The sequence below is a fragment of the Cololabis saira genome, chromosome 21 (genome assembly GCF_033807715.1).
Source record: "Cololabis saira isolate AMF1-May2022 chromosome 21, fColSai1.1, whole genome shotgun sequence".
Taxonomy (NCBI): Eukaryota; Metazoa; Chordata; class Actinopteri; order Beloniformes; family Belonidae; genus Cololabis; species Cololabis saira.
This window is the reverse complement of record NC_084607.1, coordinates 34461446-34474827: the sequence shown is the minus strand read 5'-3', so window position 1 is coordinate 34474827 and position 13382 is coordinate 34461446. Positions and strand designations below refer to the sequence as shown.

Below are 13382 nucleotides of genomic sequence, written 5' to 3'. Positions count from 1 at the left end.
CCTAAAAAAAAGCTGAAATGAAAATGAAACCTAAACCTAACCTAAAATGAAACACAAACCTATAACAAAATATAAACATACAATGAGACAAACCAAATAAAGTAAAAATTGTCCTCGAACATATTTTTATTCTTTAGCTTTTAATCACAGCAACAGTTGTGTTTTTGCATCTCAGGTGTTTTAGCGAGTCCTATTGCAGTTCTTTTGAGTTGAGTTCTGTGCAGCCGAGCATCTTTTGGGCCGTGTTCGTGGTTCGTGTGCAGGACTTTCCTCTCATCAAAGTGCAACTACCACACCAATGTGTATGGAGCATCAATAAAATCAACACCAGCAGGCTCTGGGAGATGATCTTCATTCCTGATCCCCCTCGGGGAGATCTGCCGGCCCGTGTTCAACAGCTCAGGTCAGGTTCTACTCCATATGGACTTCCAGAAGCAGAAGTCCTGAACCTCTCCACACTGTCCTCACTGATGATCAGTGATCAAATGTCTGTCTTCACCTTGTAGTCAACTATCAGCTCATTGGTCTTTAAGATGCTGGGGAGCAGGTTATTCTCCTTGCACCACACTGAGTGCATTTACATGGGAAGTTTAATTCCTCTTTAATTCAGAATTAAAATTAAATCCGATTTAAAATAAGTAAAAATTACCATGTAAACACCTAATTCTGAATGAAAATGGCCATTCCGAATTAAACTTAATTCCGAAGTAAGTGGCTGGTTTATTCTGATTTTAAATCCGAATAGAATAATTCCGCAATCATGTATCCACTCATTCCTCTTTAAATTAATCCCGGTCTTTCTTTCTGCTCGTTCCCTCGCCCGTCTGTCTCCATGACGCTTATATTCCACTTGGCTGGTTTTCAAACAAAGTTTCAAGATGCAGCACGCAGTAAACGCTGGTCAAGAGCAGAGACCATTTATTTAATAAATAGCTTGGAGGACCTGGAAATAATTAAAAGAACAGATGGAAACAGGAAACATAAAAATTGTGAGCTTTTCAAAGTTGTAGAAGCTAAGTTTGTTTTTCTTCCGGTGGACATAACTTCCGGCCCCCCCCCCCCTATCCAATCAGAACCTTCCCAACCCCCAGACCTTAAGTAGTAATTGCATCAACACACCTGATTCTAATTAGTGGTCATCACCAATGTTTCCTCCAGGTCTGCACAGTTCTGTTGGTGACACAGTCATCTGTATCAGGGTTTACTGGCGCAGGGAAACATCAGAAACATGCAGGACAGCGGCTCTGGAGGACCAGGAGTGAGGACCACTGCTGTAGTCTGACCTGCCCGTTCTGATGCCTCACCTTCAGGCTGGCCAGACCTGAAGGTGGTGTCCCTGTCCACCAACCACCGCTGGACCTCCCGGGTCCTCCAGGCCCTCTGCTTGGGGTCTAACCGAATGCATTTGTCCGCTTTAACGGTGTGTGTGTAGTTGTTAATGCAACACAGAGCCCCGTCTCTGAACACCTGCAGGTCTGACTGTCCAATCACACCGGTCCTGCAGCGGCAACCACTGTTAGAAAAAACAAAGTCAGAGTACTACGGTAACGTGTGTATGAAGGTGTGTGTGACTCAACGGCGAGCATTCATCTCTCACATCCAAAGAAAAAGGAAAGGTGTGTGTGTTCGTGTGTCGGTATGTGTGTGTGTGTGTGTGTGTGTGTGTGTGTGTGTGTGTGTGTGTGTGTGTGTGTGTGTGTGTGTGTGTGTGTGTGTCGGTGTCGGTGTGTGTTCTCCTTACAAAGGACGAGGAATTTCTCTCAACTGAGACGTTGCAGTGGATCGATGATGCAAGCGTTCCTCATCAGTAGGACAGAAGAAGAAATGGGGGGGGGGGGGCAGAAATGAAAACGAGGGGTTGCAGAAACTGAAGCACCCCCCCTTCCCCTGCACTGCTCCCCCCTCCCCCATCTGCAGACTACAGCACCGTCAGCTTCCACCAGGACTGCAGTATTACGCTATAGCACAAGCTGAAGGAGGGGGGAGCAGGGGGGGGAGAAGGGGAGGGACATGCAGTGGAAAGCTTTGGGGGGGCAAGAGTGATAATAAGCAATGCAGCACTCAGCTTTGAAACCTAGGAAATAAAACAGAGCGCGCGGGTGATGGCGGAGCGTGGGGGAGGAGCTGTCGTTTGGTGGGGGGAGGGGGCTCTGCAGGAGCTTTTCTGGACTATAAACTAGCAGAAGAAAAAAGGTAAAGGTGCCTTGTCCTTCATCTTTCATCCCTTTCTTCAGTCTTCCTCATTGTGACCTGCCTGCCGCGTTTACAGTCGTGCGGTTCCGCTTCTGTTGGACTCAGTAAAGCTCTGCGGAGTTGACGGATCGGAGGAGGTGTGTTGCACAAACAGATGGTTTTGTAGAAATTAAGATTATGCACACAAAAGGCTTCGTAAAGCACGTTATCCAGATGAGCATCACAGTCAGCGTTACCTGGACGGATAAAGACTGTGAATGCACGGAGCTGCATGTCCCAGGACTTCCCCCAGACACCACTTAGTACCCACCATTACATGATGAACATGACATGTTTGGGATCTGTGAAGGATGGCTGCATACGTCTCAACCTGCAGTAAATCCTCAGAGCTGCCCGACCATCAGCTTCCCATTATCTCTCATTTTGTTTCTCCAAAACAGATGGTGATGGGTGTGTTTTTACTGGAGCGTCCAGTAGGTCACCTGCCAATGCCACGACTCGCCACTAGGATGTGAGCACTGAAATATTTAGTGTTTTATATGTAGTTATTCTGGTAGGTGGACATTTCTTTTTCGGTTCATGCATTTGGGTTTTGTTTTCTTCTGCAAAAAGCCAGACGCTGTGGCTTCGTCTTCAGCTGTCTGACACGGTTTAAACCGAGAGACAAGTTGTCAAATTAACTCCTTCACTATCACATTTATTCCCCCACTGCCATGAAAGTTGTTTTCCTTCTGGTGGTCCTTTGTTATTTACTCCTCGGTTGATCTCACACATAAATCTCCTGGTCTTTTTCTGTCCGCCAACACGTGAAAGAACACTCCTCATACTCAGTTAGGGCATTAAGGCCGGCCAAGCATCACTTCATCAAGCATCACAACTCCTGGGTAGAAGGTGAGGCGGATATTAGTAACCAGCCGTTCCTTTAGTGACCACCAGGGTCTGATCGAGACCTGTAGTTCCTCTACTGACCACTAAGGTCTGGATCCAAAGGTGGGTTCATCTCCATTGACCCTCCATGTTAAAATGTCAAACGTCACAGCAGAAATGCACATATTTACTGTCTGGTACAAAAACAGATTTGACCTCAGTAGTTATATTTCACAGCCATGACAACTGTCCGCAGTTGATGCTTTTTGTTTGATTTTTATCTGTCCCATTAGATAAAAGTATATTACACCTCACATTTCTGTATAAATGCGTACAATGCATTTTGATTGACAGCTGACAAAGCCAATGGCAATCTGTCAATCACATTTGTAACTCAGGGCTTCGATCTGCACTGACATCAGAGCTGTAAATAAAGACCTAATAGAGCATAGTCTTTCATATCATAAAGAGAATGCTTGTTCTGATTTGACTGAAAGAGTCTGAGAAGAAGGCTTAGCTAAGAGAAGGCAGCGTGACCTAAACCTGTGCCACAAACATAGGAGGAGGGTCTGCAGACAGAGGGGTCAGAGTCACGGCGGAGGGTCTGCAGTGTTTGTAAGGAGACACTAAAGAGGAGTCTGCCCTGGAATCAACATCTGCATGTCTGTATACTGCAGTTATACTGAATATGATTGAAGTCGATCCTCTTGGTGTGATCATAGAGACTTGACAAATGTCTTTATAGATGGCTAATTTACTGAACATCTGAAGTTTAAATATTTTACTGAAGCTGAAGGGAAAACAGCTTTCAAAGTAGTTCCAAGCCGGAACCTGACAGAACAATCACTTGAGGTGCGTTTCCACTCCAAGCAGTTTAGGATATACTGTATGTTTTGGGCCGGATCGTCGAGGCGTGTCTCCATCACCAGGACCAGCCTTCCCAAAAAGTGGCAGTCAGGAACCTTTGAGGGGCAAAAAAGGTTCCTGTAGTAGGATAAGAACTTAGACTGGTCACCAGGAACTACTTGGTCTATGTTAATCGCTATTTCTAAATTGTGTTCAGCACTCTCACGTTTCAAATAAACCATGGGAAGACAACTGATTTAAGCCATTGGGACCAGAAAGATTTGATGAAGATGGAAAGAAGAAAATATAAAAGGACAGACGAATTAGTTCAGGTCTTGTTGCTATATTACGCCAATATAAAGGTCCGGCAGGGGGACTAAAAAACCAAACTAAAACGCAAGTAACCTCAATTGATTACTTGTTTCTTCTTCTCTTTTTCTTTTGTGGTGCTGTCTGTTTGCTAACAGCAAAGAAATGCACATTCCTGCCGCCTCGTGGTGGGCTGTGTCGTTGCTCAGCCAAAGGTTCTTGTGTTGGCTACTACAGCATCATGGAGACCGGCCAGCTGAAGGGGCTGAGGAGGCGCTTGGCCCGGTTAGAGGTTCCTGTGCTGTCTGTGAGGTTTATCCTGAACTCCTGCTGGTGGAAACGCACCTATGACATCATGTTATTTCTGTTTCACCACAGTAAATGTCCATGTGACCACACTGAATCCACAAATGAGGTGACCACTTAAGCAATGCTTTCACCCCTCTGTGTGGTGCATTTAAGGTACTTCAATTCAATTCAATTCAATTTTATTTATTTGTTGTCTCTAGGCGCTTTCCAGAGACCCAGAACATGACCCCCGAGCAATTATTACATCAACTTCAGCTGGTTCTTAGGTCTGCTTAAGAGGCCGAGGGACTCATCTCTCACATGCTCTACACCTGCACTCATGAAGACCCATTTTAACCGAATTCAGGTTCTACAAAGCACTTGACAGAGTGTTTTTTGTGTACCCATTCACCCAAACACACAGTCACTGTATGCAGCATCTCAATGTACACACGGGGGCAAAGGGGGGTTCAGTGTCCTGCCCAAGGACACTTCAACAAGTGATGGGACTAGGGATCGAGCCACTAACCTGGTTAGTGCAGACAAGTCCAATTACTGCAGACGCTGCACTGAACCAGCTTTAGATCTTCTTCTCCAGTCTTCCCTCACTCATGAACAAGACCCTAACATACTTAAACCCTTCCACTCGAGGCAGCACCTCACTCCAGACCTGGGAAAGACACTCCAGCTTTTTCTGAGACGACAGAGGTGCTGAGTCTCATCCCTGCTGCTTCACCCTCAGCTGTGAAACACTCCAGAGGGAGCTGAAGATCATGACTCGATGACACGTACAGAACCACATCATCTGCAAAAAGCGGAGATGAAATCCTGACGCCACCAAAGTGGGACCCCTCCACTCTTCGGCTGCACCAAGAGACTTGTATCTCGCCAAAACAAGTGTTTTATTGGTAAAAAAAACATTTGCAGTGATTTTATCGAACAGTATTTTTCTTTTTATATTGATTCCAATGCGTCCGGATCCAGGGACAGATAACAGATCATTCAGGCCATTTTTAATCATGATGCAGTATCTGCATGCACCACACCACACCAATGGAACGACTCAGATTTAATGGATGGATTTTCAAGTACTGTAGCTAAATGAGTACATTATAAAAGACCAGCATGTCTCAGAAACCTTTCACCAGCGACCAGTTGCTACATACTTCCAACACTAGCCTGTTAGGGTTTAAGGCTAAGACTACAACCATTGTAACTGTGTAAAGATGACCACTCTGTCTTAAAACTCATTGATATAGCAGTTGAGACAACAATAAAAACCATTCACTTAAGGAATAAATTAACTACTGTATCTATCAATCTACCTATCAGTCACTAACGCTGCGTTTACACCCCACTTTTTCTGAGATGGGTTGGTCAGTTCAGTAAACAGTTTGCGGTCTTCTGTATTTTCTGTCTATTGTGGCAGATGTCGGGCTAAAGTTGGCAAAGGTAATGTCCTCTTTTCTCAGGTTACATCAGACTGTCAGCTTAAGTATTTATATACAGTCTGTGCAAAATGAATTCAGTACACCAGCAACATTTCACCTCTGCAGTATAGATAAAATGTAAACTCTGAATCTGGTTTATTGTGAGACACAAATGATACAGCATGATCAACATTCAACCTCTCTCACATCAGATGAAGCGTAGCTGCATGAAAACAGGAACAGCAGGAGATTGGTTCTGCAGGTCGGTGATGTGCAAGAGGTGAGTTTGATTGCTTGACAGTGAAAGGAAAATATGCACATATGAGGTGAACACATGATTGTTAAAAGTATAAACTTAAATTGCAGATAAAATAGCCCTGCACATGCAATGTTTCAAACATGCTTTATGCTCCAACTTTCTCACCAGCATCGATGCATTTGTGTCTTGTTTGATGTCATCAGGGACAATAAAGATGAGAGTATGCAAGGGTGGACCAAGGAGGTTTTAGATATAGAGACAGATGGAGAACAATTAATGTTCTTTATTTAAAAGTCTTATTCAGTATCTTTCAACTTAAATCCTCTGATATCTTAGCCATTTGTACTTGTTGATTTATTTAGTTTCTGTTGAGCAAAAAGAGCGCAGAAAAAAAGGACAAGTGGCGCTGAACCTCACAGCTTTTCAACTTTGATAACACACAAAATGTAAATTGTGAAACTTTCTCATTTTCATTAAAATTTCTTCAAGTGTCCTGTAATGGACTGGTTACCTGTCCAGGTAAGTGGATATGGATGGATGGATGGATGGAGGGATGGATGGATGGATGGATGGATGGATGGATGGATGGATGGATGGATGGATGGATGGATGGATGGATGGATGGATGGATGGATGGATGGATGGATGGATGGATGGATGGATGGATGGATGGATGGATGGATGGATGAAAGCAAGCAATTAGCAGATGAAAAAATAGATGTACAGGACTGTCTCAGAAAATTAGAATATTGTGATTTTCTGTAATGCAATTACAAAAAACAAAAATGTCATACATTCTGGATTCATTACAAATCAACTGAAATATTGCAAGCCTTTTATTATTTTAATATTGCTGATCATGGCTTACAGCTTGAGAAAACTCAAATATCCTATCTCAAGAAATTAGAATATTCTGGGAATCTTAATCTTAAACTGTAAACCATAATCAGCAATATTAAAATAATAAAAGGCTTGCAATATTTCAGCTGATTTGTAATGAATCCAGAATGTATGACATTTTTGTTTTTTAATTGCATTACAGAAAATAAAGAACTTTATCACAATATTCTAATTTTCTGAGACAGTCCTGTATTTCCACCAGCGCACTGACTCCTCAGAGCTACGGTGTATTTGCACCACGATGACGTCAGTCAGCTCAGTAAAAGTCAGTTGTCGCTACAAAAGCTCAGAGTGCCACTTGTTATTCTTGAAGAAAACATATTAGAGTTAACATGTTTATTTCTTTAAGTATACATTTATGGGTTTTATACATTTCGTTTGATGTTCTCTATTCCTGCTCTGTTATCGATACTGTTGGTGTGTGTTGCAGTATTTGTGTGCGATTGTGTTAATGTGTTGTTGTGGTGGAAGTTGGGAGGGTTTATTATTCTAATTGCTTCTATGCCTTTCTTTTAATTCTTTAAAACACTTTGTGTTGCACACGTTGTATGAAAAGTGCTTTACAAATAAAGTTTGATTGATTGATTGATTGATGGATGCGGTCGCTTTCCAAAGCATGCTGGGAATTCGGAAAAGGATCAGGCAGCTTTAAAGTGGGGATGAGAGTGTTTACGTCACTCACCTCCGTCGCATTCTCAAGGACGTCTGACTCGCATCAAAGTGCGGATGATGAGGTGTGTGGAGCGCCCACATTCAGAGGACGATGAAAGCCAAAAGGACGTAAAACTATAAGGTCTCGAACTAAAACATGAAGTAACACAACCAGAAATGTAACGCAAAGGATTCCAGAAAATTAGACTAGGTAAGTACAACTAACGAAACCCTCAGGAAATACGAGAAAACCAGAATCTTAACAGAAAATGGGGGTGAAAATAAACCTGTGTCACTGACACTAACCCTACATACCTGAATACCTGAACACTGAACACTTGAACCCTGAACCCTAAACACCTGAACACCTGAACCCTAAACACCTGAACACCTGAACACTGAATACCTGAACACATGAACCATTAACACTTGAACCCTGAACACCTGAATCCTGAACACCTGAACCCTGAACACCTGAACCCTAAACACCTGAACACCTGAACCCTAAACACTTGAACATTGAACCCCTGAACCCTGAACCCTGAACACCTGAACACCTGAACCCTGAAAACCTGAACACCTGAACCCTAAACACCTGAACACCTGAACACCTGAACCCTAAACACCTGAACACCTGAACACCTGAACCCTGAACCCTAAACACCTGAACACCTGAACACCTGAACACCTGAACCCTGAACCCTAAACACCTGAACACCTGAACCCTGAACACCTGAACCCTGAACACCTTAACACTTGAGCCCTAAACACCTGAACCCTGAACACTTGAACCCTGAACACTTGAACCCTGAACACTTGAACCCTGAACACTTGAACCCTAAACACCTGAACCCTGAACATTTGAACCCTAAACACTTGAACCCTGAACACCTGAACCCTAAACACCTGAACACCTGAACCCTAAACACCTGAACACCTGAACCCTAAACACCTGAACCCTGAACACCTGAACCCTAAACACCTGAACCCTGAACACCTGAACCCTAAACACCTGAACCCTAAACACCTGAACACCTGAACCCTGAACACCTGAACCCTAAACACCTGAACCCTGAACACCTGAACCCTAAACACCTGAACCCTGAACACCTGAACCCTAAACACCTGAACCCTGAACACCTGAACCCTAAACACCTGAACCCTGAACACCTGAACCCTAAACACCTGAACCCTAAACACCTGAACACCTGAACCCTGAACACCTGAACCCTAAACACCTGAACACTTGAACCCTAAACACCTGAACCCTGAAAACTTGAACCCTAAACACTTGAACCCTAAACAGCTGAACCCTGAATACCTGAACCATTGAACACATGACCCCTAAGCACCGGAACCCCTGAACACATGAACCTTGAACACCTGAACTCTGAACACCTGAACCCTCAAAACCTGAACGCTGAACACCTGAACCCTAAACACCTGAACACCTGAACCCTGAATACCTGAACACCTAAACCCCGAACCCCTAAACACCTGAACCCTGAATACCTGAACTCTGAACACTTGAACACTTGAACACCTGAACACCTGAACCCTAAACACCGGAACACCTGAACTCTGAACACCTGGACACCTGAACACTTGAACACTTGAACATTTGAACACCTGAACCCTAAATACCTGAACACCTGAACATTTGAACACTTGAACTTGGACGATGAAAGCCAAAAGGACGTAAAACTATAAGGTCTCGAACTAAAACATGAAGTAACACAACCAGAAATGTAACGCAAAGGATTCCAGAAAATTAGACTAGGTAAGTACAACTAACGAAACCCTCAGGAAATACGAGAAAACCAGAATCTTAACAGAAAATGGGGGTGAAAATAAACCTGTGTCACTGACACTAACCCTACATACCTGAATACCTGAACACTGAACACTTGAACCCTGAACCCTAAACACCTGAACACCTGAACCCTAAACACCTGAACACCTGAACACTGAATACCTGAACACATGAACCATTAACACTTGAACCCTGAACACCTGAATCCTGAACACCTGAACCCTGAACACCTGAACCCTAAACACCTGAACACCTGAACCCTAAACACTTGAACATTGAACCCCTGAACCCTGAACCCTGAACACCTGAACACCTGAACCCTGAAAACCTGAACACCTGAACCCTAAACACCTGAACACCTGAACACCTGAACCCTAAACACCTGAACACCTGAACACCTGAACCCTGAACCCTAAACACCTGAACACCTGAACACCTGAACACCTGAACCCTGAACCCTAAACACCTGAACACCTGAACCCTGAACACCTGAACCCTGAACACCTTAACACTTGAGCCCTAAACACCTGAACCCTGAACACTTGAACCCTGAACACTTGAACCCTGAACACTTGAACCCTGAACACTTGAACCCTAAACACCTGAACCCTGAACATTTGAACCCTAAACACTTGAACCCTGAACACCTGAACCCTAAACACCTGAACACCTGAACCCTAAACACCTGAACACCTGAACCCTAAACACCTGAACCCTGAACACCTGAACCCTAAACACCTGAACCCTGAACACCTGAACCCTAAACACCTGAACCCTAAACACCTGAACACCTGAACCCTGAACACCTGAACCCTAAACACCTGAACCCTGAACACCTGAACCCTAAACACCTGAACCCTGAACACCTGAACCCTAAACACCTGAACCCTGAACACCTGAACCCTAAACACCTGAACCCTGAACACCTGAACCCTAAACACCTGAACCCTAAACACCTGAACACCTGAACCCTGAACACCTGAACCCTAAACACCTGAACACTTGAACCCTAAACACCTGAACCCTGAAAACTTGAACCCTAAACACTTGAACCCTAAACAGCTGAACCCTGAATACCTGAACCATTGAACACATGACCCCTAAGCACCGGAACCCCTGAACACATGAACCTTGAACACCTGAACTCTGAACACCTGAACCCTCAAAACCTGAACGCTGAACACCTGAACCCTAAACACCTGAACACCTGAACCCTGAATACCTGAACACCTAAACCCCGAACCCCTAAACACCTGAACCCTGAATACCTGAACTCTGAACACTTGAACACTTGAACACCTGAACACCTGAACCCTAAACACCGGAACACCTGAACTCTGAACACCTGGACACCTGAACACTTGAACACTTGAACATTTGAACACCTGAACCCTAAATACCTGAACACCTGAACATTTGAACACTTGAACATTTGAACACCTGAACCCTGAACACGGGAACACCTGGACTCTGCAGTAGATGTGGCCTTGGTGTCCTGGAGTTTCAGTTTAAGGGGTTTGTTAAACATTTAGGTCCTTGTGTTGGTGTTTAGCTTTTATTTCTATTTCACCTCCTTTATGGTTATTTAAAAAATCTTTGTCCATAAAGTATGCAGACAGTCGAGGAGGGTGGTTGTGGTGGTGGTGGTGCAGGACGCTGAGTGTCCCGGGTGTAGAAAACATGGCATGTCCTTGTAACAAGGGAACATGAAGACATAGAACTGTTGGAACAGACTCAACCAGAAATGTTTTCTCTGAGCTGTAAATTGACGGCTCCAGAACAGTGTTCAGACAGAAAACTGTTCAGACCTCAGTTTTCTATGTGAACAGACAGAAATAAGACCTGAACCTGGACGACCTCCACAAGGACAACAGCCCCTGAATACGCTGCACCTGCTCCACCAGGTGACCTACACCGGGCCCATTTGGGCCGTTTTTACTCCCTAAGCACAAATTTCACACCAACGAGGGCAGGAATGCCTTCTTGTACTTTCAGTGGTAAAGACATTTGACTTGGAGTTACATTGGCCTTGAAAGAGCTGCAGCTTGAGACAAAGTTTTAGTGCATTTTCATTTTCAGTCACAATAACCTCTCCATGGAAACTGACTCCAGAACTGCTCTGATCAGTTTCTTTCTTTCATCGTCAGTTTATACACACTGAGATGGATTCATCTTAAGACTTTTAAGCAGCGAGAGATCAGTGAGAGTCGGATGAACCCACACAAACTTATTATCATTACTGAAGGATTCATTAAAAGTCATAAATTATTATCATTCTAAGGAGATTCTCCGAGCCATCGAGACTGTCCGCCAGAGCAGATTAAACCTCATGGGCTTATAATTAGAGGAATAGGAGGATGGAGAGAGAGGAGGGTGATGAGAGTAGGATAGAAAGTGAAGGTTGGGGACAGAGAGGAGGGGGGGGTAGGGGGATGGAGGAAGATGGAGACCGAAGGATGGGGGAGAAGAGGAACAAGACGGTGAGATGGGGAGCAGAAGATGTGAGTGGAGACCGAAGGATGGGGAGAAAGAAGAGGAACAAGACGGTGAGATGGGGAGCAGAAGAGTGTGAACGGAGACCGAAGGATGGGGAGAAAGAAGAGGAACAAGACGGTGAGATGGGGAGCAGAAGAGTGTGAACAGAGACCGATGGATGGGGAGAAAGAAGAGGAACAAGATGGTGAGATGGGGAGCAGAAGATGTGAGTGGAGACCGAAGGATGGGGGAGAAAGAAGAGGAACAAGACGGTGAGATGGGGAACAGAAGTGTTAGAGACCTCATTGGGGCTCTGCGGTATGGAACCCCAGCAGACTCCGTGTCCTCCTTCTCCATCCCTTACAGGGGACATTTACGCACGCCGGCGCGCGCAAAACGGGCGCATAGAAAAGGCTGCCCTTGCGCATTACGCGGCACACTCACCCGCGCGTACTTGGAGGAGTAGGGGTCCTCAAAAAGCGCCCACATGAAGGGCTGCCACACCTCCCACCACGTGGCCCTGCGGCCGTCCTCCTGCACGCACAGCCGGTTCAGGTCCCCGTCCGCGCCCCCGGTCAGGGCCGGGTCGTCGTCGGGGTTGTCGGGCTCGGGGGTGTCGAAGCTGTCCAGCGCCTCCTCCGCGTCCCTGTGCTGGCGGTAGTTCATCCAGCAGCACGCCTCCACGTCCGTCTCGTCGATGCCCCAGAACGCCAGCTCCTCCTCGAACAGCGGCCCGCAGACATCCCCGGGGCAGTGCAGCCTCCCGGTGCGGTAGTAGTTGAGGATGAAGGCGAACGTGGCCGGGTGCCGGTCGAAAAAGAACTCGTCCGATTGGGGGTCATAGTCGAAGTTGCTGTGCGCGTCCGGCTCCGTGAGCCAGGAGAGCCGCGTCCCCGGCAGCGTCTTCAGGGTGCTGCGGTAGGTCTGGTGCCGGACCCCCCCGCAGTTGATGACGATCTTCTCGCTATCTGACGCCGAGCAGGTCATGGCTGCGCTGGAGCATCCTCCAGTCCCGGAGCAGGAATGATGCTGCGGTCCCGCACTGGAGCCGGCTGGGAGGCAGGAGGCGGGGGGGCGGGGCCAGGATGCTGAGGGGTGTGTGTGTGTGTGTGTGTGTGTGTGTGTGTGTGTGTGTGTGTGTGTGTGTGTGTGTGTGTGTGTGTGTGTGTGTGTGTGTGTGTGTGTGTGTGTGTGTGTGTGTGTGTGTGTGTGTAGGGAGGGGGGGTAACGAGTAAGAATGGAGCAGTCAGGAAAGGGGCTGTAGGAGGGAGGAGTTAGTGGTGGAGAGGAGGAGTTTAGGGAAAGGAGGGAAGTTTATTAGTAGTGATTACTGGTGCATTAGTAGATGAAC

General features: G+C 45.8%; 1 protein-coding gene across 4 annotated transcripts in view; it reads right to left on the bottom strand.

The window, feature by feature from the left end:
- The window catches only part of LOC133421863 (potassium voltage-gated channel subfamily C member 1-like), a 102419-nt gene extending 89385 nt beyond the window's left edge, over window positions 1-13034 (bottom strand). For all 4 annotated transcript variants that reach the window (XM_061711652.1, XM_061711650.1, XM_061711651.1 and 1 more), the window contains exon 1: window positions 12476-13034. In XM_061711652.1, coding sequence (XP_061567636.1) covers window positions 12476-13018 — 543 coding nt within the window. In that variant the 5' untranslated portion in view covers window positions 13019-13034. The remainder of the gene's footprint in view (window positions 1-12475) is intronic.
- Window positions 13035-13382: the final 348 nt, after the last annotated feature.